The sequence below is a fragment of the Hemitrygon akajei genome, chromosome 11 (genome assembly GCF_048418815.1).
Source record: "Hemitrygon akajei chromosome 11, sHemAka1.3, whole genome shotgun sequence".
Taxonomy (NCBI): domain Eukaryota; kingdom Metazoa; phylum Chordata; class Chondrichthyes; order Myliobatiformes; family Dasyatidae; genus Hemitrygon; species Hemitrygon akajei.
In genome coordinates, this window is record NC_133134.1 from 44,089,983 (window position 1) to 44,113,532 (window position 23,550).

Consider the following 23,550-nt stretch of genomic DNA (forward strand, 5'->3'; position numbering starts at 1 on the left):
CTTGTGAAATTTCTGGAGTTGCACTGTAGTTATCTCGATAGTTTATTGTTGGTAATTTAAACCATAAGGGTTTTTCTGATTTGATTTATATTCTTTGATCTTAGATTATTTAAAGGGTACATTGAAACATTTGGCTTACTCATGCATGTAGTTAGTTTGTCTAAAAGTACTCCATCTGTTGATTAAATAGTATCTTGTGTAGACTCATCATTTACCTCATTTTTACATTAAATTTCACTTTAGGGTTTTAGAAATGGGATCATATTTTTCTTTTACTACTTATTATTATTTTTATTCATTGGAATGATTTTTGTATTTCATTTTGATGTAATGGATGTATTCATCCACTACTGCTAAAAATGTAATTGATTAAAGAAGTCCCTTGAATTTGATGCTGATAAACAGGTTAAAAATTAGGCATATTGCCTGAATCATCCTGGATTCAGCTTGATAGCAGTGACGCAATTACCTATGCTAATATATGCCAGATGCCGATAGCCAGCAGGGCTGAAAATTCTCATCTCAGCACAGTCAAAGCCATTTTAAATATCTGGGAATAAGATGTTCATTAATTTGAACAACTTAAATATAAATGTTTGCAATTTTAAAAAATGCTTTAAAAGCACATGTAATTTAAAACATTGGCTTTACTGTCTTCATAGATAGATAGATACTTTATTCATCCCCATGGGGAAATTCAACATTTTTTCCAATGTCCCATACACTTATTGTATCAAAAACTAATTACATACAATACTTAACTCAGTATAAATATGATATGCATCTAAAATCACCCTCTCAAAAAAAGCATTAATAAATAGCTTTTAAAAAGTTCTTAAATAGTTTACTAAAATACATTGAATGGTAACTTAAGCTCAGTCATAACCCCGGCACTTTAACATATCTTTCCCCTGGCGGTTGAATTGTAAAGCCGAATGGCATTGGGGAGTAATGATCTCTTCATCCTGTCTGAGGATGAAACTTCATAACATCGACAGTTCCATTCAGTGTTTAAGTTAGGGTCGAAATAGGATGTTAGATACAAAGGCACCTGATCTGGCCTATCTTGGTTCACTGCATGGAACCACAGAAGCATGGAAGTCTAAAACCGTGCCACATCTGGTAGAAAGCTGGCAGTTCACTTTAGTTTTGAGCTATTGTCAATCTGCATTTCTAGCAATTTTCCCAGTGATTTTTACACGGATAGCTGATACCCAAGGCAAAAGATGATCAACTCTAATAATGGACTTTTAACTATTTATGTAAACACAAGGTCACTTTTTGTGCTCAGGAAATAGAATGATGGTTTTTGAAATAATAAATATTTTTTGTCCTTGTTTTGGTCGATGCTCATTCACAGCTAATGTTACTACTTGCTGTAGGTATTTTAGGTGGAGAGGATTATGAAGAAGTGGATCGATTTAATAGAAGAGGCCAGAATAGAGGACAAAACCGACGAGGCAGGTGGAAATATAACAGGTAATGTGTTGTGTGATTAACAAGGTGTTGTAATTTCAAATCTTGTTCCTTCTGAAGATCTTTGTAACCATATTGGGATCTGCTTGGTATTGTTCTGTGTACCTTCACAATCTTGTAGATCACTGTTTATTTTTCCTTCTGTGCTTCATTATTGAAGTTCTGAGTCAAAAAACAAAACTTGCAGATTCCATAAATATGAACTTAAATGGCTGCAATACTTGGTAGCAAGACTCCTTTGGCATCCTCCTCCTGATAAAAGGCCTTTTGTGTTAGCACACTGTCTCATCATGATTTACGTAGAAGACCCCTTGGCAAAACCCTCAGTCCTAAATTGGCACCTGTTACATTTGTCATTGTCCAACTGAGTAATTTTAAACATGGTGTTCTCTTTGTTATAACAAGTACAAATGACTGCTGGGCTGACTGCTGCTTAATTCACTCTCATTTTTATCAGCTTCAAAACAGCATTGACAACTGAAATGCTACTGCAAAAAAAAAATCTTGTTGGCCTTGCAAACAAATTCTTGTTCAGTCAGTCTGGGGACTCCTCACTCCCAGAGCCTCAATGCCTGGATTACACTTAAATCCACCATAATTTGTACTTGTGTGAAGGCTTTTGGATCAACTACCAGTGACCAGCAGGGATTGGTTTTGAGAATGTTCAGATTTAGGAACCAGTTACCCAAACTGCAACATAGTATTGGATTGAATTCTCTCCAGAAAACCAAAAAAAAAGGTATGTTTTTAAGAACAGATGGTGGCTGGAGAAAACACCAGAAATCCAGCATCTGCCTGATAACCATTGCATGGTTTCATTCAGAGGGCTGTGAATTTTGGAATTCTTCACCTATGAGTAGATGTTGGAAACGATGTGGGAGTGGGGGAGTCTAGGACAAGAGGGCACTGCCTCAGTATAGAGGGGCATCCATTTTGGAAAAAAAAGAGATGTGGACAGATTTCTTAAGTCAGAGGGTGGTGAATTTGTGGAATTTATTACCACAGGCAGCTGTGGAGGCCAGGGCATTGAATGTATTCAACAGAGCTTGACAGGTTCTTGATTGAACACGGCATCAAAGATTATGGGGAGAAGGCTAGGGAATGGGGCTGAGGAGGAGAAAAAGGATCAGTCATGATTGAATGGCAGAGCAGACTCAATGGCCAAAATAGCCTAATTCTGCTTCTTTGTCTTGTGGTCTGAGAGGGTTGTGGAAGCTCTGTAGCAGATTGATAGATAGTTGGATACTAAGTGAACCCAGGGATATTTAGTTAATGCAGTAAAAAGTTGGTATCAAACAAAATCTTATTAAATGCTACATCTATTACTACTTCAGTTTCTGGTTTTCTGTAACTATGCTATTCATTTACCTAAATTTTTCTCCTTTTATTTCACTTTCAGTGACATTTTTTCTCTCTCCAATCAAAATACCTGTGCTGCCCTAGACCAGCACTAGAATCCTAATGACTAGGCAGAAGGGTTTTGCTGGGCCTGCACTCTGTTTTTGCTGCATATGTTGAGAGTATAAATTATTGGTGTGATTATTGGGATAGCCCTGTGTTTGAATACCCATTTGGTAGCATCTGCCACCACTTGTACAACCAAAAAACTCATTATGGCCAGCACATCCTAATTAAACATTAGGGAGAGTAACGCCTAGCTCTGCCTTTGTTTTTGTTTTGAAATATTCTTTGTTAATTAGAAATTATTTATTTTCTACATCGTCCTCATCAATGTACATTTATTGGGGCATGAGTTCAATCTTCCAAGGGCCAAGCATCAGCAATTTTTTTTTTCTGAAGGATGAATACTCTGAGGTGCACATTGCTAAGACATTGGTGGGGGTGGGTTCTACTGATATTGAAAATACAGTGGTAGAAAATCTATTTGAGGTTTTATTTCTACTTATGAAGATTACAAACTGGAGGTTCTAAAATTGACAAAATGGGACAAAACAGTATATCAGCATTGGAAAAATTGAAGAATGGCAAGAGTGATAAATAAAATGGGAGGCAGTTGATTTGAATAAAACATCTAATAAAGGAACTGGATGTTATAATGCCAGTTTCTGTTTAGTTCTCCATTGACTTGATTTGTAACTAATTAACCCTTGGTTTTCCAGGGAGGAAGAAGATCGTGAGGTTGCTGCAGCTGTTCGAGCATCTATAGCAGCACGAAGGCAAGAGGAAAAGAAGCAAGCTGCTTCAAAGGAAGCAACTGATAATGGCAAAAATAATCATGGTGAAAAGGATGACGCATGTAATGCTAAGAGTGTAGTTAAGTCAACTAGTGAGACTACAGGTTTGTTTCAGCTCCCTGTTTACTTGTCAATTACGTATACTTCTGGTTTTCAGTAGGTGGTGTAATTGACAGGCCTTGTGCTATCTGAATATCTTCTAGATGAATATAGCAGGAACTGAGATCTTAGTCAGAATGAACAAATAGATACTCACAGGGATTTCAAACTAATCAGTATGGTATTGGGTAAGATGAAGGGGTAAATGAATAGTTATGGTTCTAAAACCAATGAAGGATAAAAGCAGACATGCACAAATAATGAATTAATCAAAGTAATGTTTAAAAGATGTATTTCAACTATGAAAAGGAATAAACAATACAATCTTTCTTTAAAAAAAAACAGGGCTACAAATACTCAACAGGTCAAGTGACCAAAAAAGCTATAGAAACAGTTAACATTTTCAAGTTTATAACTTTTCTTCGTAACTTATGGTGTCATCAAGATAAACAGTCATCATCCTGAAATGTCACAATCTCCCATGCCACAGTTGATACCTCGCCTGAGTGTTCACAACATTTTCTACTTTTGTTGCAGAACATCAGGGTGTGTGGGAGTATAAGGTACTAATTCAAAGTTGGAAATCAGCTTTATTTGTAACATGTACATCAAAACATACAGTGAAATGTGTCTTTTGCATTAGCAACCAACACCGAGGATTTGCTAGTGGCTCAAGTGTTGCTATGCTTCCATTGCCAACATAGCATGCCCACAATTTACTCATCTATACACCTTTAGAATGTGAAAGGCAACTGGAGCACCTGGAAGAAACCCATGCAGTCACAAGGAGAACATACAAGCTCCTTGTAGGCAATGGCAGGAATGAACTCTAATTGCTGATGTTGTATAGTATTATGCTAATCACTATGCTACCAAGCGCCCTAACCTAGTCTTAAGCAAGGTGCGTCCCAGGCAGTATATTGAATTAGATTAACTGGTGTTATTGTGGCTAAGTGGCCTAATATTCTCATCTTCCATGACATTAATATAAATTGAAGGGTTTTTCTTTGATTGCCATATACTTAGGTGCAAGTTTTGAGTAGTTTAACAGTCTATATCTTACTGTGAATGTATTGGGTCAATATTGAACTGTTTGCTCCCATGTGCTCCAACATAACTGATTAGAACCACAACAAAGGTAATGTAACTGGTAGTATTGTGGAAGAAAGGGTGCTGCCTTTCTGATGTATACCATGCCTGCTTTGCAGAATATTATAAGGTTCGTTCTAAACTTGCAGTAAAGAAATTCAGCAATTTAAGTAATCTAAATATCCTTGGAATAGATAATAAATGACCTGTGAAACTGCCTAAATTTTAAGGTAACACACTTAATTAAGCCCAAGTCATTCATAAGTATATTATTCAAAACAAAGATTGTGGTACAGTTGTGAAGCCATGAATAATTTTTAATTTGCCCTTGTTTAAAGGTATTAAAGAGTCTGCTAAAGGTCTGTCAAAGCAAGAGAATTTCCAAGTGACTGCTCCACCCAATCCAAGGTATATAAGTCAACCTGCTCAAAATTCTCTTCTAGTCATGTTGTGTAATTAAAATTATTTCTATGTAATTCCATATGTTCTTCAGTAATATTCAAATGCTTGTTTTAATGGTACCATTTGTTTCACATTTAAAATGAAAAGGTAGGGTGAAGGAAAGAAATATGAAGTGTTTTGTTGGGCAGCATTGGAATATGGCATAATCCTGGGTGGGGGGGGGTGGTGAATACATTTTTATTTAATAGATTAGAGAAAGGGTGTTGGGGCATAATCACAATGTTTAAGAGAACTGGCTGTGTTGTACAAATCAGTCCTTTTTATTCCTCATAAATACAAGATTTTTTAAACTAGTAGGATTAATTGGCATTTTATCTTTTGGCAGTTCTAATCATGTGATTCCTGTCCGCCTAAATGAAGAAGAGTTTCCTAGTTTGTCTGTTTCAACACGCACTAGTAGCACAGGTCTTACTCCAACTTACACATCTGCAGCTAAGAAAAATGCTACTTTTCAGGAAGAGGACTTTCCTGCTCTTGTGTCAAAAATTAAACAGCAAAAACCCACAGTATCAGCAACTGCGTGGACTAATGCTTCTAGTAAAAGTGTTTTGAAAACAGTGCATTCCAGCAGCAACAATTCTAATCAAGCTGTTAAGAAATCTTCAACGACTCTCAGTACCAAAACAAAAAATAAAACTGCTTTAAAATCTGATGGGGAGGATGAGGAAGATGGTACTGGCTTGACAGCCCAGGAGTTCAGAAGTGCACCCACAATGTTAGATATTTCTTCTCTATTAACTCATTCAACACAGACTGTCTCTAAAGTTGGTAAAAAGAAAAAGATTGGGGGAGAAAAACAAAATTCATCACCAGCTCCAATTACTGAACCAAATGTAGCTAATGTTCAAAAGGAGAATGTTCCAGAAACTAAACAGAAGACCTTACCAGTCACCCATGTATTGAATGGTCACACTGACAAACTATGTACTGTAAATGCAAGCACATGCACAATAAAGGAGCCACCAGGGTTTAAGAAGTCTGAAGATAGTTTAAGTTCTTTACCTGAAGAAGATTTTCCAGTGCTGGGAAACCCAGTTTTACCGAAGAATCCACCTCCAGGTAACTATTTTAGAAGTGACCATGCTATAGTAGGTTAAAATATTTTGTCCACTAAGTATGTTTATGTAAGTGCAAGACTGCAAATTCTGAAATCAGGAGCAACACACAAAAAGCTGGAAGAGCTCAGTTGGCCATGGTGGTAAATGATCAGTCGACATTTCGGGGAGTAGTGTAGGTGAAAGGCCTCACCCAAAATGTCAAGTTGTCATTTACTTCCATAGATGTTACCTGTCCCACCAGTTCGACCAGCTTCTTGTGTGTTGCAAGCAAATTTTGCATTGGAATTGAAAACATCTTTGATTCTGGGTATGGAAAGTCACTTATTTAATTTAAGCAAATCAGAGGTGGTAAAAAGTCTAGCATTTTTGAACTTGCTCTTTCATTTATCAGTATCATCAGTCACTGCCAAGATTGGGAAGCATTTCTGGAGATTTATTAGATACATGGCTTTAGGATCTATGGTCTAGGAACTAGAACATTATTCTACTTCATTCATAACTATAAAGTATCTTGCTGTAGGGTTTCTATGCAGATAAATCTAGCAAATTATTTCGAATCTGACATTGCAAAGCTTTGGCTTGGGATGACTTGTTTGGATAAGAACTGTTCTTTATATGAACACCTTAAACAATTGTCCTTAAGTTTTTTTTATCATTATTGTCATAGTTTTACAAATTCCGAAATGCATTCTTGTGAGTATTGTTGGTACAGAAAATAAATCATTGATTGGGATTATTCTGTATCAAGTTTTTTTGGGTTATTCCAGTAAGACAACCATGGCTGAATCAACCATATTACTGCATAGTTGTATATAGTTCATACAAGAAAGTGACTTTACATTCATAAAATATATTATTCATTCAGATGAAAGTCACCTTTTTTTTCTTTAAGTCAGTTGATTGATTTGCTCCCTTTTTAAATGGCTTTTTGTGATGAGTTTCAGTGAACTTTGATAATTGCTTTTTGTGGATGAGTGATTGAAGATCACAATCCAGCCTTTGAACATGGGGTTTTCTGCTACTATAGACACTGCTTTTTAAAAAGTTTATGTATCATACAATGGCATGATGGGTTAACTGGATAGCAGTTTGGCTGAGTTGAATAGTTTGCCTTGAGTTGGATTGTTGTATTTAAGCTCCATGGAAGATTTTAATAGCAGAGACTGCCAATCTGTGGAAGTATTAAGAAAGTACTAGAAGTGTTCTTTGAAGTAACTAAGCAAGCCAAACTGGGAATATTTAAATATGGGCCATTTTATATCTCCACCCCTGCTTGGCACCAAATGAAACATTTGAAAATTGCTGGATCGGGTATGCAGCTTGGAATTGTTGCCTTCTGTCCACTCATGCCTGTTATCGGGGCTGGATGTGCAAGGGACTACCTCATTGGCCCTCCACATCCCAGGATTCAGGAGCATGTTTTAGAAAAGTGACCAGGCTTTGGGTGGCTGAATGTGAAGGTCTTGCCATTGGAATGCCTTTGATAGTTTCAGCAAAGCGGAATGTGAAACTTGTAATTTATTTTAATAGCTTTAATGTCTCTGACATTCATGCATATTTTAAGTTATTAAAATAGAAATAATTCGAAGGACAATTAAACATTTATAATTTTTTTAAATGTAGCTAAATTAATATTTTCCCCTTGCCTCCTAATCCATAAGTTAGGAATCCCAATTGGACCCTATTAATTTTCACACCCACCCCCATCTCTCGCAGCAGATGCTGTAGAATCCCTACAAATTTCATTTCCACATTATCCAGCATTGAAGCGAACTTGGAGCTAATGCTGCATATCTGTGACCAAATTCTGGGCTTTCTGGATTCATAGCACATAGTCAAGTCAGTGGTTCTTGTAGCTGTTTAAGAATGTTGAATACTGGTGTTTCCAGTCAGAAGTGCTAGGAAACCATTAATTTTATAGCTGTAGGGACTTTTTCTGCTGCTGCTTCAGAGTAATTCATTAATTAAATAAGATTGAGAAAGGGTAATCTAGTTAAAATGAGGTCATATATTCAACAGGTAATGAAAATCAGCAGTTATCAATATAGAGCTTAAAATCTCCAGACCCTGCACAGTGATGCTAAAGAACTTTAAAAATCATTTAACTGTAAATGATTGGAAAAGTTATTTACTGTCCTCCTTCCTGTTGTTGATAGTTAATGTGCAGATAGATATGTTATCATGGAAGTTCTCCAAGCCTCAAATCTGCCATCATTTGAACAATGTGCCACATTGTTTTAAATGTGTTTCAGGTTTGAAGTGGATATTCCTGAACTGCAGCCATTTAAAAACATGATCACTACAATTTTATTTGTAAAAACTAAATGCTCCTAGTCAGAATTAGAGCCATCTCTTTATGAAGCAATGTTCTAAGGATTGTATACTGGAGGAGGGGTAAGTGCTTGTATTGATATTTGGCAGTCAGTATATGTGGATAGGGTGAGTTTCTGAAAAGACAGCTGGAGTTGAACTCTAGGTAAATATGTTAGTGGGTCAGTGTAGTGTGCAATGATGCTTTGCTTTGGTACCAAACTACTGTAATGACAAATATCTAACAACAATATTTTCTTTTTACATTAGGATTTCAAAATTAAAGCTTTAGCTAATTTCAGACATTTAATTCTGAATTTATTTTTTATCCAGGTTTTAACAAGTTATTACCAGTGAAGAGCCCACCATCCAATCTTCCTCCTCCACCAGGATTGTCTGCCCCTGTTAGTAAACCCCCTCCTGGCTTTACTGGTGTCCCTCTGAATTCAAACATCAGCGAGCCTATGATTCCAGCACCAAAACAGTATGTAAAATACTTTCCACTGAGGCAGTTATTTTGTTATCCACTGCAAAACAAAAATCAGGGGTTCAGTACTGGTGGATCTCCCTGCCAAAATAGCACAAATCTTTTCATTTCTGGAGGTGCTTTAACTTGTTTAAATTTAATTTACAACTAATCCCTACTGCAAATAATGTATTTGCAGTGTATGAACATTAATCATTTGTTACAAAGTAAAGGATTGGTAATTTTTTTTTGGAAAAATCCTGAATAGTAAAGTCCTGTTGCATGTGCTGAGCTGTTCTGCAATAAAAGCTAGGCTACTACCACTGTGGGAAGATTTTGCTGACACGCCTGCATTTGTGTGGAAAGTACTCGCTTTGCGATGTTCTGTCTCAGTGATGTTTTGAAAATACTGCTTTGACATCAATAAGTGATTTGCTTCTGATTCTGTTGAAGAGAATGTGAGTTAGCAATGGCAAATTGAGGTGACCAATTACTTGCAGAATGCTTGGGCAATGGAATTTTCTACTACTATTTAAGCTTAAGTAAGAAATGAACATGTCTTACAAAGAGCAGCAGTTTGTGAATATTTGCACTTTGACCATCACTTCACATTTTGTAGTCCATGGAATGGTGGTTGTTGCACTATGTATTTGCTAACTGCTGATTTCATTCTTAATCTTTGTTACTTGAGTAACTGAGTGGAAGCAGAATGCATTGCTTGAAGAAGACGTAGATTGGCCCAGTTGTAATTGGGACACATACCAGTGCTCTGCTCTCCAACCATTTGGTATAGAGAAGCAAGTTTTATATCCTGAGTCCAGGGCCATAATGAAAGCAAAAGTTTAGCTGTGACATTTGACATACAGTTGATGTACTGTGTGTGTGTGTGTGTGTATGTGCTCAACCTTTGTTCCTTTTGTCAAATGAAAGCTTTTTTCTTCCATTTCAGTTCTGCTATGCTAATGAACTTAAGATTTTTGTTATTTAGCCCTAGACTACCAGGCAATAGGGAATCACATTTGAGGGATGTGATCTGTTGGACATGTTGCTATCCACTGGTGGTGGCATCCGTCGGTCTCGAGAGACCACGGATCTGCGCCTGGAGTTTCCAGGGCGCAGGCCTGGGCAGGGTTGTATGGGAGACCGGCAGTTGCCCAAGCTGCAGGCCTTCCCCTCTCCACGCCACCGATGTTGTCCAAGGGAAGGGCACTAGGACCCAAGCATCTTGGCACCAGTGACGTCGCAGAGCAATGTGTTGTTAAGTGCCTTGCTCAAGGACACAAACACGCCCCCTACTTAATTTAAAATAAAATGTCTGCTGATGGTGGCTTCTGGACACCTGGCAAATTTCAGGAAAATAACACAGATCTAGGCCCTTGAGAAATAGCTAGGCAGAAAAAAATTGACCTGTCATCAGAAATTCTGACTTAAAAGTTCTATCCGATAAACTTCCTAAATTTCTATAATTCATTAACCCTTAGTAAGCATTTTAATAAAACATATCCACTTAATGGTAAACATGGGAGATTCTGAAGCTTTGGTGTATAAAAGTCAATCCCCCTGCTCACTGAAATACAAACTGGAAATATTTAATTAAAATTGCTAGGGCATTTCATAAATGCTTTGTGCCCATGCAAGAAAACGTGCAGCTTGGATACATTGAAGTATATGAAAAATATTTCTTTTTGCATTATTTTAGTGCAGCTTGTCAAGAATTTTTAATTTTTCTAAATTTGTGAAATATGGCCTATTTCTAGAGTGTTTTTATTTTTAGCAGAGTAAAATTAAATGTAGGCAATTTTACCATTCTTTATTGACTATTTCTATGACATGTAGGCTGGTTTGACTTGTTCATATTCAGTGGTATTTACATTAAGCATAAAGGAACAACAGACAACACAATCTCCAGTTAAAAGTTTTGGGACATTCTAGGTAACTGTTTGCTTATCAGTGATGTGATAAATGTCCAGAGATGTTCCTATGGTGGCGGGAGTGCATATAATGTGCTGGTGGGATAATAGTAAGAAATGAAGAGGGTTGATAAGAGAAGCAATGATCTCTGATTTCTTTTTAACAGATTTTTAAAGTAACCACTTTTTTTTAATGTAGGTCTTCACCTTCATCAAATAATTACCTCATTCCGGAGAACTTTCAGCAGAGGAACGTTGAGTTAATCCAGTCCATAAATACATTTTTGCACAATGATGAAACAAAATTCAACAAGTTTAGGACTCAATCTGGGCAGTTCAGACAGGTAAGCTGCAGAAACAGAAGAAAATGTAGAAATGGCAGAAAATCCCTTGGCTTCATATCGTTCTTTGGAAAAAGACACAGCACATAATTTTTTCCGTCAGTAACTGAACTACAATAAAAATAAGATGCTGAAATTGCTCAGCAGGTCAGATAGCGTATGTGAAAAGGGAAACAGTTAATTCTTCAGGCCAAAGAAGATTTTTATTTAATTTATTAATTTGCCAAATTGTTTATTTTACTGTGGTAGAGTAGGAAGCGTGGGTGTGGGAAGCACAAAAGACTGCAAGATTGGATAGCATGTAATGGGACTTAAATGGAGGGTAAAAATTGGGCAGATTTTTATAAATGGCATCACACCAGCAATCAGCTTTGTGTTCACAAGGCAAATTCAAAATTCTGTTTTTTGGATATAACTGATTCTTAAAAAAGCATTAAGATGGATATCTAGACCTGATGAATCTTTAAATTTAATGCTGTGAATTATTCTGATTTTATCCTAAATGAAGACAGGACAGTAAAATAGGGCAGATAAGAGTAAGTTAAAGCCAGTTTTATCACTCACTCTAATCATCTATCTCAATATCATATTCTTGCATTATCCCCATATTGCTTAATGCTTTCTATATCTAGAAATCTTATTGCTTATGTTCAGTGACTTGGTCCTCAGGTAGAAAATTTCATCTTCATGAGTGAAGACATTTCTTCCATATAGCAAGTACAGAAAAACTTGGATAATCTGCTTTCTGACCATGCAAACCCCTGATGGTTTGGCGTTTGGTTCCTGAGCTCCTCATTCACTCAGTGGGGCTCTAATTCTTTCTACCCATCCTACCCAACACTCCTGAAATTCTCACTGGAATGTTATTGTGTAATTTTCAATAAAATAAAAAGTGAACAAAAAGTCTTTGCTAATTAAAAACATGACAGTCCAGTGGCTCCAAAGTCCAAGTGAACCTGAATTTTACAATATATACTCAAAGCTGCATACAGTATTCCACAACTGGGCTTTGCCAAGCTCCTGTGTTTATATATTTTTTATAACTAACTAAACAAACTAACTTATTGGATTGAAGGCCAACATACCATTTGCTGCCTTTCTTGCTTGCTTCATCTGCAGGTTTGCTTTGTGACTGCTACACAAGCCTTATTACATCACTGTTTGCCAATCTGCTAACATTTTAATAATATGCTATCTTTAAGAAAGCAGATAAGTTTATTTATCTGGATTATAATGCATCTGCCATGCTTTTATCTGCTTACTCTATATGCCTAATTCATTCTGAAGCCCCTTTTTGCATTGCCCTTATCTTCTCAATTCATCCTAACCCCACCAAACAAATCTTTCTCCTTCACACCCTCACCCCCACCTTCCAGCCAAGTTTTGTTGTTGGCAAACTTTGATTAAATACATATTGTTAATAGTTGAAGACCAAGCACTGATGCCTGTGGACCCTTGCTATTACTGCCTGCCAGAAATATTCCTGAAGTTTTGTTTCAACTAATCTTTAATCTATGCAGCATATTATTACCAAACTATGTTTTAATCTCTTGTGTGTGAGATTATTTGTTCTTCCTTTTTCTGCTAGTTTCCTTTAAAAAAAATCCACTAGGCTTAGATCTCCTTTGCAAAACTGCAATGTTCATTTTATCTATTTCTGTTGTGTTTTGAGTGTTATCAAATTATCTTGTAGTGAACTCCATTTTCTTTACAGTCATTTGGGCTAAGTGGTATGTAATTCTGTTTGTTTATATTAAACAAAGGGTGGAGTTACCATCTTCCTGTCATAAAGCTGCCATCGCACAATTTATAGAATCTTTGGAGGGATGCCTTCTCAGAACCTATTTATTTGTACTAGTGTAACATTGCTTGTTTTAAGCACTAATTGAAGTTGCTGTCTTGAATTATGATGGTATCTTGCAGTGCCTCCAGCAAAAATATTTTAAATGTTTGCTGCCTACATTGCTACATTTACTGGGTTTTATCTTGTAGATTATGCCGATAATTGGTTAACTTTCATTTATACACTATCCTATTATTGCTTCAAAGGGTCTGATTTCTGCCACAGAGTACTATAAGAGCTGCCGAGAAATTCTAGGAGAAAATTTCCTGAAAATATTTAATGAACTGCTGGTTTTGCTGCCGGATACAGCCAAACAGCAGGAGCTTCTATCTGCTCATAAGGACTTGAAAATACAGGAAAAACCAGTATCAAACAAATCAAAAAAGAACAAGAAAAATGGATGGCAAGCGTCCATTACTGTTGAGCTCGACTGCCAGGTGTGTCCAACATGCCATCAGGTGCTGACCCAGAAAGACTTTGTTACCCACAAAACTTCGCATTTTGAGGATGATGAGTTTCCCACCTTACAATCAGTGAGCAAAATCATCAGTTAAAAAATCAGTTCTTGTATTGAAGACCCAGGAGGAAAACCCTGTTGGACCTGTAATGATGCACGTAGATGGTACTTGGATACAATTATGGGCATATATTGCTTTAAGGGATAACCTGGGGAATGTGATAGTATGGTATCTGGGTGAAAGGAAGGAAATAGTATCTGCATTCTAGAAGCCTTGATAAAATACCAAAACCTGTTGCTGTACTATCATAGAAAGTACACAATGGTGCATCATTATACACTTCAATGTTGTTGGAAACTACTTTCTACAATTGCAAAATGCAGTAGTGAAGTAAGAAATATAACAAAGTGTCACTTTGGTGCAAAGGTAATTGGCTGGTTTAAAAGCAGGTAATCTGAATACTTTGCATAAACATTCACTGATGTGCACTTGACACGTCAAAAGTGTACTAAAACATTTGAATTTGGTCTATTAATGTAAAACAATGTTTTGGAATTGGGTTTGCATGCAGCTCAGTGCAGCATCTTTTTGTATCATTTGTAGATATTAATGCACTAAATTTGTTCCACTAAGGTTCCCATTTGACAATTGAAATTTCAGGATATAATATAATGGTTTTGAAACTAGGATCAAATGCAGGATATTGCATTGCTGCATCTGTTTTTTCTTTGCATCAATTTGTAGCTCATAAGCCAATCCTACAGTTAAGACTTTACATTCTCTATTTAAGCAGCACTCCATGCTGTCAGTGCATTGAATTAAATTTTGATTGCATTTCCATAAACTGCATACTGCAATAGAAACAGGCTCACAGGTCATTAACTTTCATCACTGTTCAGTAAAATGTGGAGTCCTGTGAGCTGAACAATGGAAGTAATGATCAACAGCTGAAAAGCTGAGCCTTTAATAGCTGGAGACAGCTTATTCTTGAATAACTGACAGAGGCAATAGCATCCTGTACTATGGTGATTAGTGTATTCATGGTATCCATGGTGGTGGATTGGCTTTTCTTTTTGCTTGTAATATATTTTGGTTGGTAGTGGTTCATGCCTGTATTGCTATGGAAGTACTTTGATCAGTACTTGTATTCATTATGTATCACAATTAGCTATATTGTAGTGCCTTTTTTGAGTTAAAGCTTTAAAATAGCATGCATCTGCAATCTAAATTAAAGCTCGAGGTAGTATACACCTTATTGTCAGGAGTCACTTTAGTGCCAATTTTATTACTATCTCATTATACCACTGTCCTGAAAATTTTGACCTGTGCTTCCATTTAAAATTAATTCTGTTATCTTATCAGATTAAAGTTGACAGCAAGTAATTTAACTATGTGCCACTATTATATGCTTGATATCATTTACTACACTCTTTAAAAGTAACTCCTCTGAGTTTTACTTTCATGTATTGCTGCATTTTCAGTTGATCTCCCACAGAAATTCCTGGCCTTGTAACACGGAAAATTGATTTTTGAATTTTGTAAGAGCTTGCTCACACCTATTTTCATTATAGATGAATATTTATTAGCAATTAAGATTATTGTTTAATCTCCAAGGATCAAGGATGGGTTTGGATGGGTTGATGTTTTGGGGTATAGGTCCTTTTTTGTTTCTTACTGGTACAGTGGGCCACAATCTGCCACCTTGTCTTACCATTGATATCATCAGTGATGCAATGTACTCCAGTTATGTTGAATTGTTTTGTAATTTCCCTTGGAAGATGTATCCAGTTTTAGTAACAAAAACTAAATAATAAACTGCAGTAAGTAAGTTTTATTTTAATAAATTTGATTAACCTGTAAATTAAAAGAAATTAAAACAAAGTGATCAATGCAAGTGAAGTATTTACAATAATCTTAATGGGAACAGATTAAAATACTCTTATTAGTAGTCCATAAGTACATTTGGCAGTTTTTGTAGGTATTTGAGTAGAAACCTGCAGTGACTTTAGCTATTGCATATGGAGTGAATTACCAGGATGATGCCCCATAGCACTGACACTCTACCACTAAGTCCACTGAACTAGCCACCATAATGGATTCTGCTGATCTTGTCATTATCAGTGTGTGTCTGCAATGAGTACTATTGAAGAGCAATATTGGCGATATGTGGCTTTTGATAAGAAATTGTCAGTCTCCTGAACAAGAAGAGGCTCAGTTTAAATCTTATCTTGATACACTAAAACTGACAGAAGAAAGTTATAAACATTTTAAAAACACAGTTGGGAATTTAGATGTGAAGGTGGCAAGAGGAGATAGAAATGCAGTAAATTGATGCAGTTAGCTGCTTTTCTCCTTTTTGAACTTTTGCGTTTGTACCAACTTGAAGCTGAGGTTTCTGGTAAATGTTTGCTTCTAGGCAGCTAATAGTTTAATACATTGACAGACATTTTGGCATAAGTGAGTTCTAATGTTTGTAAAACTATCAATATTTGAATTCATCCACCATCTTATGTACAATGTGCTGTAACTGATCAATAGTGTGGAAATGTATTCTTGAACATTAAACTTGAAACTAAACTATGCTTCGGTTATTATAATGTGAGACATCTGGACATGAAACAGAATGGAAAATATATCCATGCAATTCCTGCATTTAATTAATGTTTGTTGATTGAAGGCTGTTTGGCTCAAAAGATATAAATGATATATCCTGGAATTTCTGAAGGGTGCCAATAAAGATTGTTTATGCAATATTAATGCCATTTGCTTGGTGTTGCATTTTACAAAGAATGGACATGCGTTCTACTTTTAATTTCAAAGGGTATACCACATACTTGTAGAGATGTTACTTGCAGAGTTCTAAAGGGTTGCTCATAGTGAATTAAAAATAACATTGGATGTGTGGTCTTTTCATGGGAGGGCATGCTTCATTCACAATGTGTAGGAACTGGGGAAATGAAGTGGCCTGTCAGTACTTGCCATAAATAGCTATTTGAAAGCAGTTTCAGAATTACTGCAGTAACTGGTGTCCAGGAATGATTGTGGCACAGTTGGAGAGCAGGATGTAAAAAGAGAAGCCCAGCAGCAGACCATTTTAACATCTGAGGGAGAAGAGTAGCACAGATATAGGAGCATGAAAATATAGCGCGGGTGTGTAATATGATGAACCCTTGATTTTGAAGATATATCAGGACCACAGAAATGAGTCATGGTGGCATAGCCTGCACCCAGAAATTTTCAGGAAAGAACATGTTCTGATAGCCATCTGGAGAAGAATCTTGATTATTCATGTCCATGGGTGGCAATCTTTAGTCTCCATTCCTTAATTCCAAGTGGCATGAACAAAAAGTTCTGACAAATGGAATGTCTCCTAATTATCTTTCCATCTCCCTCTAACATCTGCTTCTGAAAATGGAAGTGATTGTCAAAGCATTTGTTTTCCATTTGTCTTTTACATTTCTATTTAAATATGTTGCATCAAGTATGCAAGTCATGATGCAGAACAAAAAAAGCTATCTTCCCAACTTTAGGAGTGTGAATAATCCTTGTGTTTCTTGGTAATTTTAATACCCAAGTAAGTAAAATGATCTGTAACAAGTTTAAATGGTAAGTGTTTATAAATTGGAACTTGGCATATTTAATGGAAATAATTCACTCTTATTAACATTCAGTTTGTAACCAGAAAAGCTACTAAACTGAGCAAGCAAGGATGAAATAGCAGGAATAGATCTCTCATGATCAGCTATGTATAGTAACAAATCATCAGCATATAATGATAACTTAATGTCCCTTCCCCACGAGTAATACCAAAAATATTAGGTGATTCACGAATGGCAATGGCTAAAGGTTCCAAAACAATGTCAAATAATAAAGGACTTAAAGGACAGCCTTGCCTTGTACCACGGGATAACTGAAAAAAAGATCTCTGATTATTGGTAAGAGCCGAAGCCAAAGGTTTATAATATATTTATTTAAAGTTAATTTTTTACCTTTAATTGACCAAATCAAGCAACTTGTTACCAGGTGGTCCCCATTATCTTTGTCATTGGTTGGTTGAATTAATGCTATTAAGATGATAGTATTACCCAAATTTTTATATTTATTCCAAGCATTACCAATTTTTATTCCTAAATCTTTTTTTTGATATTATTGACTCCAAAATATCCTCGTATGTGTGGCAGAATAAAACTCCTAGATTAAGTAAAAAATATTTACAGAAGCCTAAGAAGGAGGGTGGTTTGGCTTTGCCAAACCTGAGATTTTACAATTGGGCAGTTAATATTCGATATTTAATATTTTGGACACAAGAATCGATTATAGTATCTTGCCCACAATGGGTAAATTTGGAATGTAAATCTGTACAAGACTTCTCATTGTTTTCTATTTTAGGATCTTCACTTCCTTTTCCTTTATCTAAATTGAATAAACAAATAACTAATCCTATAGTTAGACATACATTACAAATATGGTTTCAATTTCGTAAATTCTTTGGCTTGAATAAGTTTATCTTATCAAGCCCTATTATATCTAACTTTTTTTTCGGCCCTCTTTTATGGATCACGCCTTTGTATTATGGAAAACAAAAGGTATAACATGTTTTCGTGATTTTTTTTAGACAATAGTTTTATGTCCTTTGAACAGCTATCTGATAAATATAATTTGCCTAAAACTCATTTTTTTAGATACTTGCAAGTTAGAAATTTCTTGAATAACATGTTACAGTTTTTTCCGAAATTATGTCCAATGGACATTACAGAAAAAGTTTTAGCTCTGAATCCTTGCCAGAAGGATTTAGTAGCCATCATTTATAATATGATCATGAAAATACAGCCAGAAGTATCAGGAAAAATTAAGAAGGAATGGGAAAAAGAACTTCATTGTCTTATACCCACTGAGCAGTGGGAGAAAATTTTACAATTATCAATTCTTCTTCTATTTGTGCTAAACATGCCTTAATACAATTTAAGGTTGTACATAGGGTTCATATGTCTAAGGATAAACTTGCTCGATTTTATTCTTATGGTAATCCAACCTGTGACAGATGTCATTCTGAAGTTGCTTCATTGACCCACATGTTTTGGTCTTGCCCTTGCTTGCAAAATTATTGGAAAGATATTTTCGGTATTATTTCAAAAGTTCTGAATGTTAAATTGCAAACGCATCCTATTACTGCAATTTTTGGTTTACCAATGGTGGATAATAGTTGTTTATCCCCCTCAGCTCGGCGGATGATTGCATTTGTTACGTTAATGGCTAGAAGATCTATCCTATTGAATTGGAAATAAATTAATCCTCCAACCATATTTCAGTGGTTTTCTCAAACTATTTCTTATTTGAGTTTAGAAAAAAATTAGAAGTGTTGTTTTTGACCCTTCAATTAAATTTGAAGAAACTTGGAGACCATTTCTTCAACATTTTCATATGAGCTAAACTGACTTTTCCTAAACCTTACTTTTATTATCCTTAATTATTTGGATAGAGGTACGGAGTTATTGAAGCTGCTGTGTATATTTGACATAATACAATGGCCCATATTGGTTAGGTTTTTTTTTGGAGGTTTCTTTTTTCTTATTTACTCCTTTTTTCATAATCACTGAGTTTGGGAGGTTATTATATATGGATTATCATCTATTTGTATTTATACTTTAACCTATTAATTATGTATTCTCAAACTCTGTATCTATGTTTCTCTTATGTTTGTTTAAAATTAATAAAAAGATATAAAAAGGAGTGTGAATAATGCTGAAGCATAAGCTTCGCTACTTTAATAATTGTAATAGGCAGAGAATCATTGAGCTAGAGGTGCATATATCAAAATCTCAAATTTGTGACAAATTAGTTGCTTAAGAATTCCATTGAATCTTGCTGGGACAGGACCTCTCTCTTAATCTGTACATCTTATGCTTCGGATATTTACTGGCATTTCAGTTTGTAAACACCCAGACAAGATCAGCTAGGCTTGCAGCATAGTGGTGAATAATTCATTGCACTTATTCTGCCTACAGATCTTCCAATGCATGGTACAGCTAATGAGGTTTTTTATGTCCCAATCTCATGTAATAAAGGGAAATTCTATTTTTTTGGAAGCAATCATTACATTTTTGTATCAAAACAAGGTTTTTGGAAAATCTGTAATCACTGATAATGTGTTTTGGGGAGTTTATTCCTTCATGTATTTTAAATTCTGAGTGGAACATATTCTGGTTCAGGACAATCCTGGTGTTCCTAAACCAGAAATAATGGATGAATCTGGAGATCCACTCTCAAGAAGTCTAGCACTGCATCATTCAAATTGGCTGACCCAGTCCTTCTCAAGATATTGAGGTTTTCATACAGTTATTGGGGATGTAAAGAGTCATTACAAATCCTTTACAAGATTTGAGATCATTCTTAAGTGTAAATTACCCAAATGCTATTACAGTAATAGTGAGCTAAGTTTAATTTTGCCACTATCTGTAAAGAGTTTGTGCGTTCTAAGTGTGGGTTTCTTTGCATTAGGGGTTAGTAGGATAATTGGTTATATGGATGTAATTGAGCAGGCTGGAAGGGCTTGTTACTGTGCTGTATCTTTAAATAATATAAAATGATGGAACTGAATTCTTTACTTCACCATAAGACCATAATCAGTAAGGATAGGCAGCACCATTAAACAGTTCAAAAAGAATATCTATGCCCAGATCTTCTAAATCTAAAGCATTTGACAAAGTGCAACATGAAAAATTATTTCAGATTCTTGCTAATGTTGGTCCTCCTTGTTGGAAGGGACCACCAACTGCTTCAAAATTTATATTGGAATCAAACGGCGGTAAAAATGATAATATAAGCAGTTGGTCTAAAATTCAAAGAGGAGTTAGACAGAGATGCATTGCCTCATCAGAATTATTTAATATCTATAGTGAAATGATTCTCAGAGAAATAGAAGATCTAGATGGGATAAAAATTGGAGGTGTTAACATCAACAATATAAGATATACAGACGATACCACCCTAATAGCAGGTGCAGCAGAAGACCTACAAATCCTCCTAGACAAAGTAGTACAAACAAGTGCAGATTTTGGTCTAAAGCATCAACTGTAAAAAAAAACACAAATGTATGGTAATATCAAAACAGGATACTCCCAAATGCCAATTGTAATCGGTAACCAAGAGATTGAACAAAAGACCAGCTTTAAATACCTTGGTAGCTTTATGTCACAAGATGCTAGAAGTAAAGTAAAAATAAAAAGAATTGCCATTGCCAAAACCAACTTCCAAAAAATGAAACCCATTTTCACCAACAGACACATTTCTATCACAACAAGGCTTAGGCTACTAAAATGTTACATCTGGTCAATCTTGCTGTATGCTTCCAAAACATGAACTGTAACACCAGAACTCCAAAGAAACCTAGAAGCAACCCCCAGAAATATGGTTTCTTAGAAGAATGCTGAAAATATCATTTAGAGATAGAGTAACTAATGAGACAGTACTCCAACGTGCCCATACAAAAAGATCTTTAATGAGAACATTAAATGAGAGGAAACTTAATTTCTTGGGCCATGTCATCAGAAAGGGAGAAATAGAATGCCTTACATTACTGGGAAACATGGAAGAGGAAGGCAGAGAAGAATATATGGACTCTGTGAAAGGGCTAACAAATCTAAATGTGCAAGATACCATTGACACTGCGAGGGATTGTTTGATGTGGAGAGCCGTGATCGCCCAAGCGTGTAACGCGCAAGGCGCATGAAGAAAAAGAAGGCAGCACCACCTCTGCCACCATTAACTCAAACCTGGTGCCTACAACGCTGTGTCTGCAGCTCCTTGTACATTTGTACTGTGGCCAGATTCTGCTCTAACTCCATGTACAAATTTTGCAGATGATGCCATGTTAGTGGGTTGTACCTCAAGTAGCAATGAGTTGGAATGCACCAAGGGGAATGGGAGCCTAGTGACATGGTACCATGTCAACAATTCTCCCTCAATGTTAGCAGAACAAAAAAGCCGGTTGTTGATTTTGGAAGGTGGGGAATAGAAGGATGGTGATGATATGTTACCTAATGGTGTTGAGGTTGAGAGGACTGAGAATCAAGTTCCCAGGTAAGAGCATCACCAATATCTGCCCAACCATGTTGATGCCACAGTCAAGAAAGCTCAGGAAGCTAATTATGTCTGGTGTGTTCTCCCCCGCCCAACCCTCACCAATTATAGATGTACAGTAGAAAGCATCCTATCTGGATGCACCAATGCTTGGTATGGAAATTGCTTTGCCACTGACCGCAAGAAACTGCGGAGAGCTGTGGACACAACTCATCATGGAAACTAGCCTCCCCTCTGTGCACCCTGTCGACGCTTCTCCCTGCCTAAAGCATCCAGCATAATCAAAGACCCCACCCACCCCGAGTGTGCTTGCTTGCCCCGACAATCAAGCAGAAGATACTAAAACCTGATAGCACATACCATCAAGTACAGGACTGTTTCTATCCCACTGTTATAAGACTATTGAACAGTTTCCTAGTACAATAAGATAGACTTATGATCTTGCTCCGTACCTGCACTACAAATCCAGTCCTGTTTGAACGTTACCACATCAGTGAACTCTCAATCATCATAAAGTAGTCTGCAGTGCTATCAGGGTCATTTACTCATTCATCAATTACATATTTCAATTTTGTCAACACCATTGGCATCCTGCTCAAAATATGGACCAAAGTTCCAGAGGCAAAATGATAAGCAGCTGCCTTTGACATAAAAATCCACTTAAACCAGTTGGTATCAAGAAGCCCTGATAAAACACCAACAAGCATCAAAGTGAAAACACTCATGATTGGACTTGAGCTTAAATAAGGATTATTCCCAATTGCAGAGTATTGTTCTAAGCTTGGCCATTTTCGGTAGCTTTATCAATAACCCTCCTTCCATCATAATGTCTGAAATGAGAATGTTCATCCTTGCACACTGTTCAGTCCAAGCAGTCTGATTCTGTCTAGAGCAAGGTTTGTGTGAAATGTGGCCAGTAACAAATGTGCCACACAAATGCTAGACAAGGGTGATGAGAATCCTGCTACCTCTTCTTGACTTTCAGTGAATTGTTCTTCATTGAATTATCCACAATCTAGCAATCAGGTCTTTAGTTGTACAGTGCTGAAAATAACATTAAGACTCTGAGTATTCTTCATTAATTGATACGCTCCTGATTAGTGAGTCAGGGGTGTGAAAGAATAGATCGTGCTTGAGCACAGCTTCAGCAATGGTCAAGAATTAGACACCATTTAGGAATCCAGTGTCACCTGCTTAACCGACACTTCATCCACTGTAAATACATTGAGTGTCTTTTACAGAAGACGGAGTGGCAGGTCTTCGGCAACAACATCTCTAAACTCAGAAAATTGATAGACACAGGTATGCAGGAATGCTAGAATTTCAACAATGCAATTTTCCTTCCAAAGCCCACGCTATTTCTGTTTCGGAAATGTACATCTGTCCTATTATCATTACTGAAGGAAATTCCTGGAACTCCCAAACTAACAACATTGTGGAAGTATCTTTGCCCCCAGGACTATTATAGGTAGTTAGGTGACTGCCATAACCATTTCAAGGTTGATAAGGGATAGGCAGTAAACTATGGCTTGCTTCCAATATCCACATTATAATACAAAGTTATATATAGAGAAATATATTGTTTGATGATTCTAATCTGGAGACGATATCATTCTCCAAATTTTCAATAGTAAGTAATATGACATGGGAGTCAAAGTAGGGCAAAGGTAACGATATACCCACAAGGAAGCAGAACATATAGTAAATTTCAAGCTTCTATACCTGTAACATTCTGGAATTGAGAGTGCATGGGTGAATTTTTCC

General features: G+C 36.3%; 1 protein-coding gene across 2 annotated transcripts in view; it reads left to right on the forward strand.

Annotated features, from left to right (window-relative positions):
- The window catches only part of znf598 (zinc finger protein 598), a 34,523-nt gene extending 18,059 nt beyond the window's left edge, over window positions 1–16,464 (forward strand). Inside the window, exons 6-12 of one of the 2 annotated variants that reach the window (XM_073060736.1) lie at window positions 1,383–1,479; window positions 3,597–3,775; window positions 5,198–5,267; window positions 5,647–6,380; window positions 9,023–9,173; window positions 11,265–11,409; window positions 13,456–16,464. In XM_073060736.1, coding sequence (XP_072916837.1) covers window positions 1,383–1,479; window positions 3,597–3,775; window positions 5,198–5,267; window positions 5,647–6,380; window positions 9,023–9,173; window positions 11,265–11,409; window positions 13,456–13,803 — 1,724 coding nt within the window. In that variant the 3' untranslated portion in view covers window positions 13,804–16,464. The remainder of the gene's footprint in view (window positions 1–1,382; window positions 1,480–3,596; window positions 3,776–5,197; window positions 5,268–5,646; window positions 6,381–9,022; window positions 9,174–11,264; window positions 11,410–13,455) is intronic. The other variant, XR_012100778.1, reaches the window with a different exon arrangement.
- The last annotated feature ends 7,086 nt before the right edge of the window (window positions 16,465–23,550 follow it).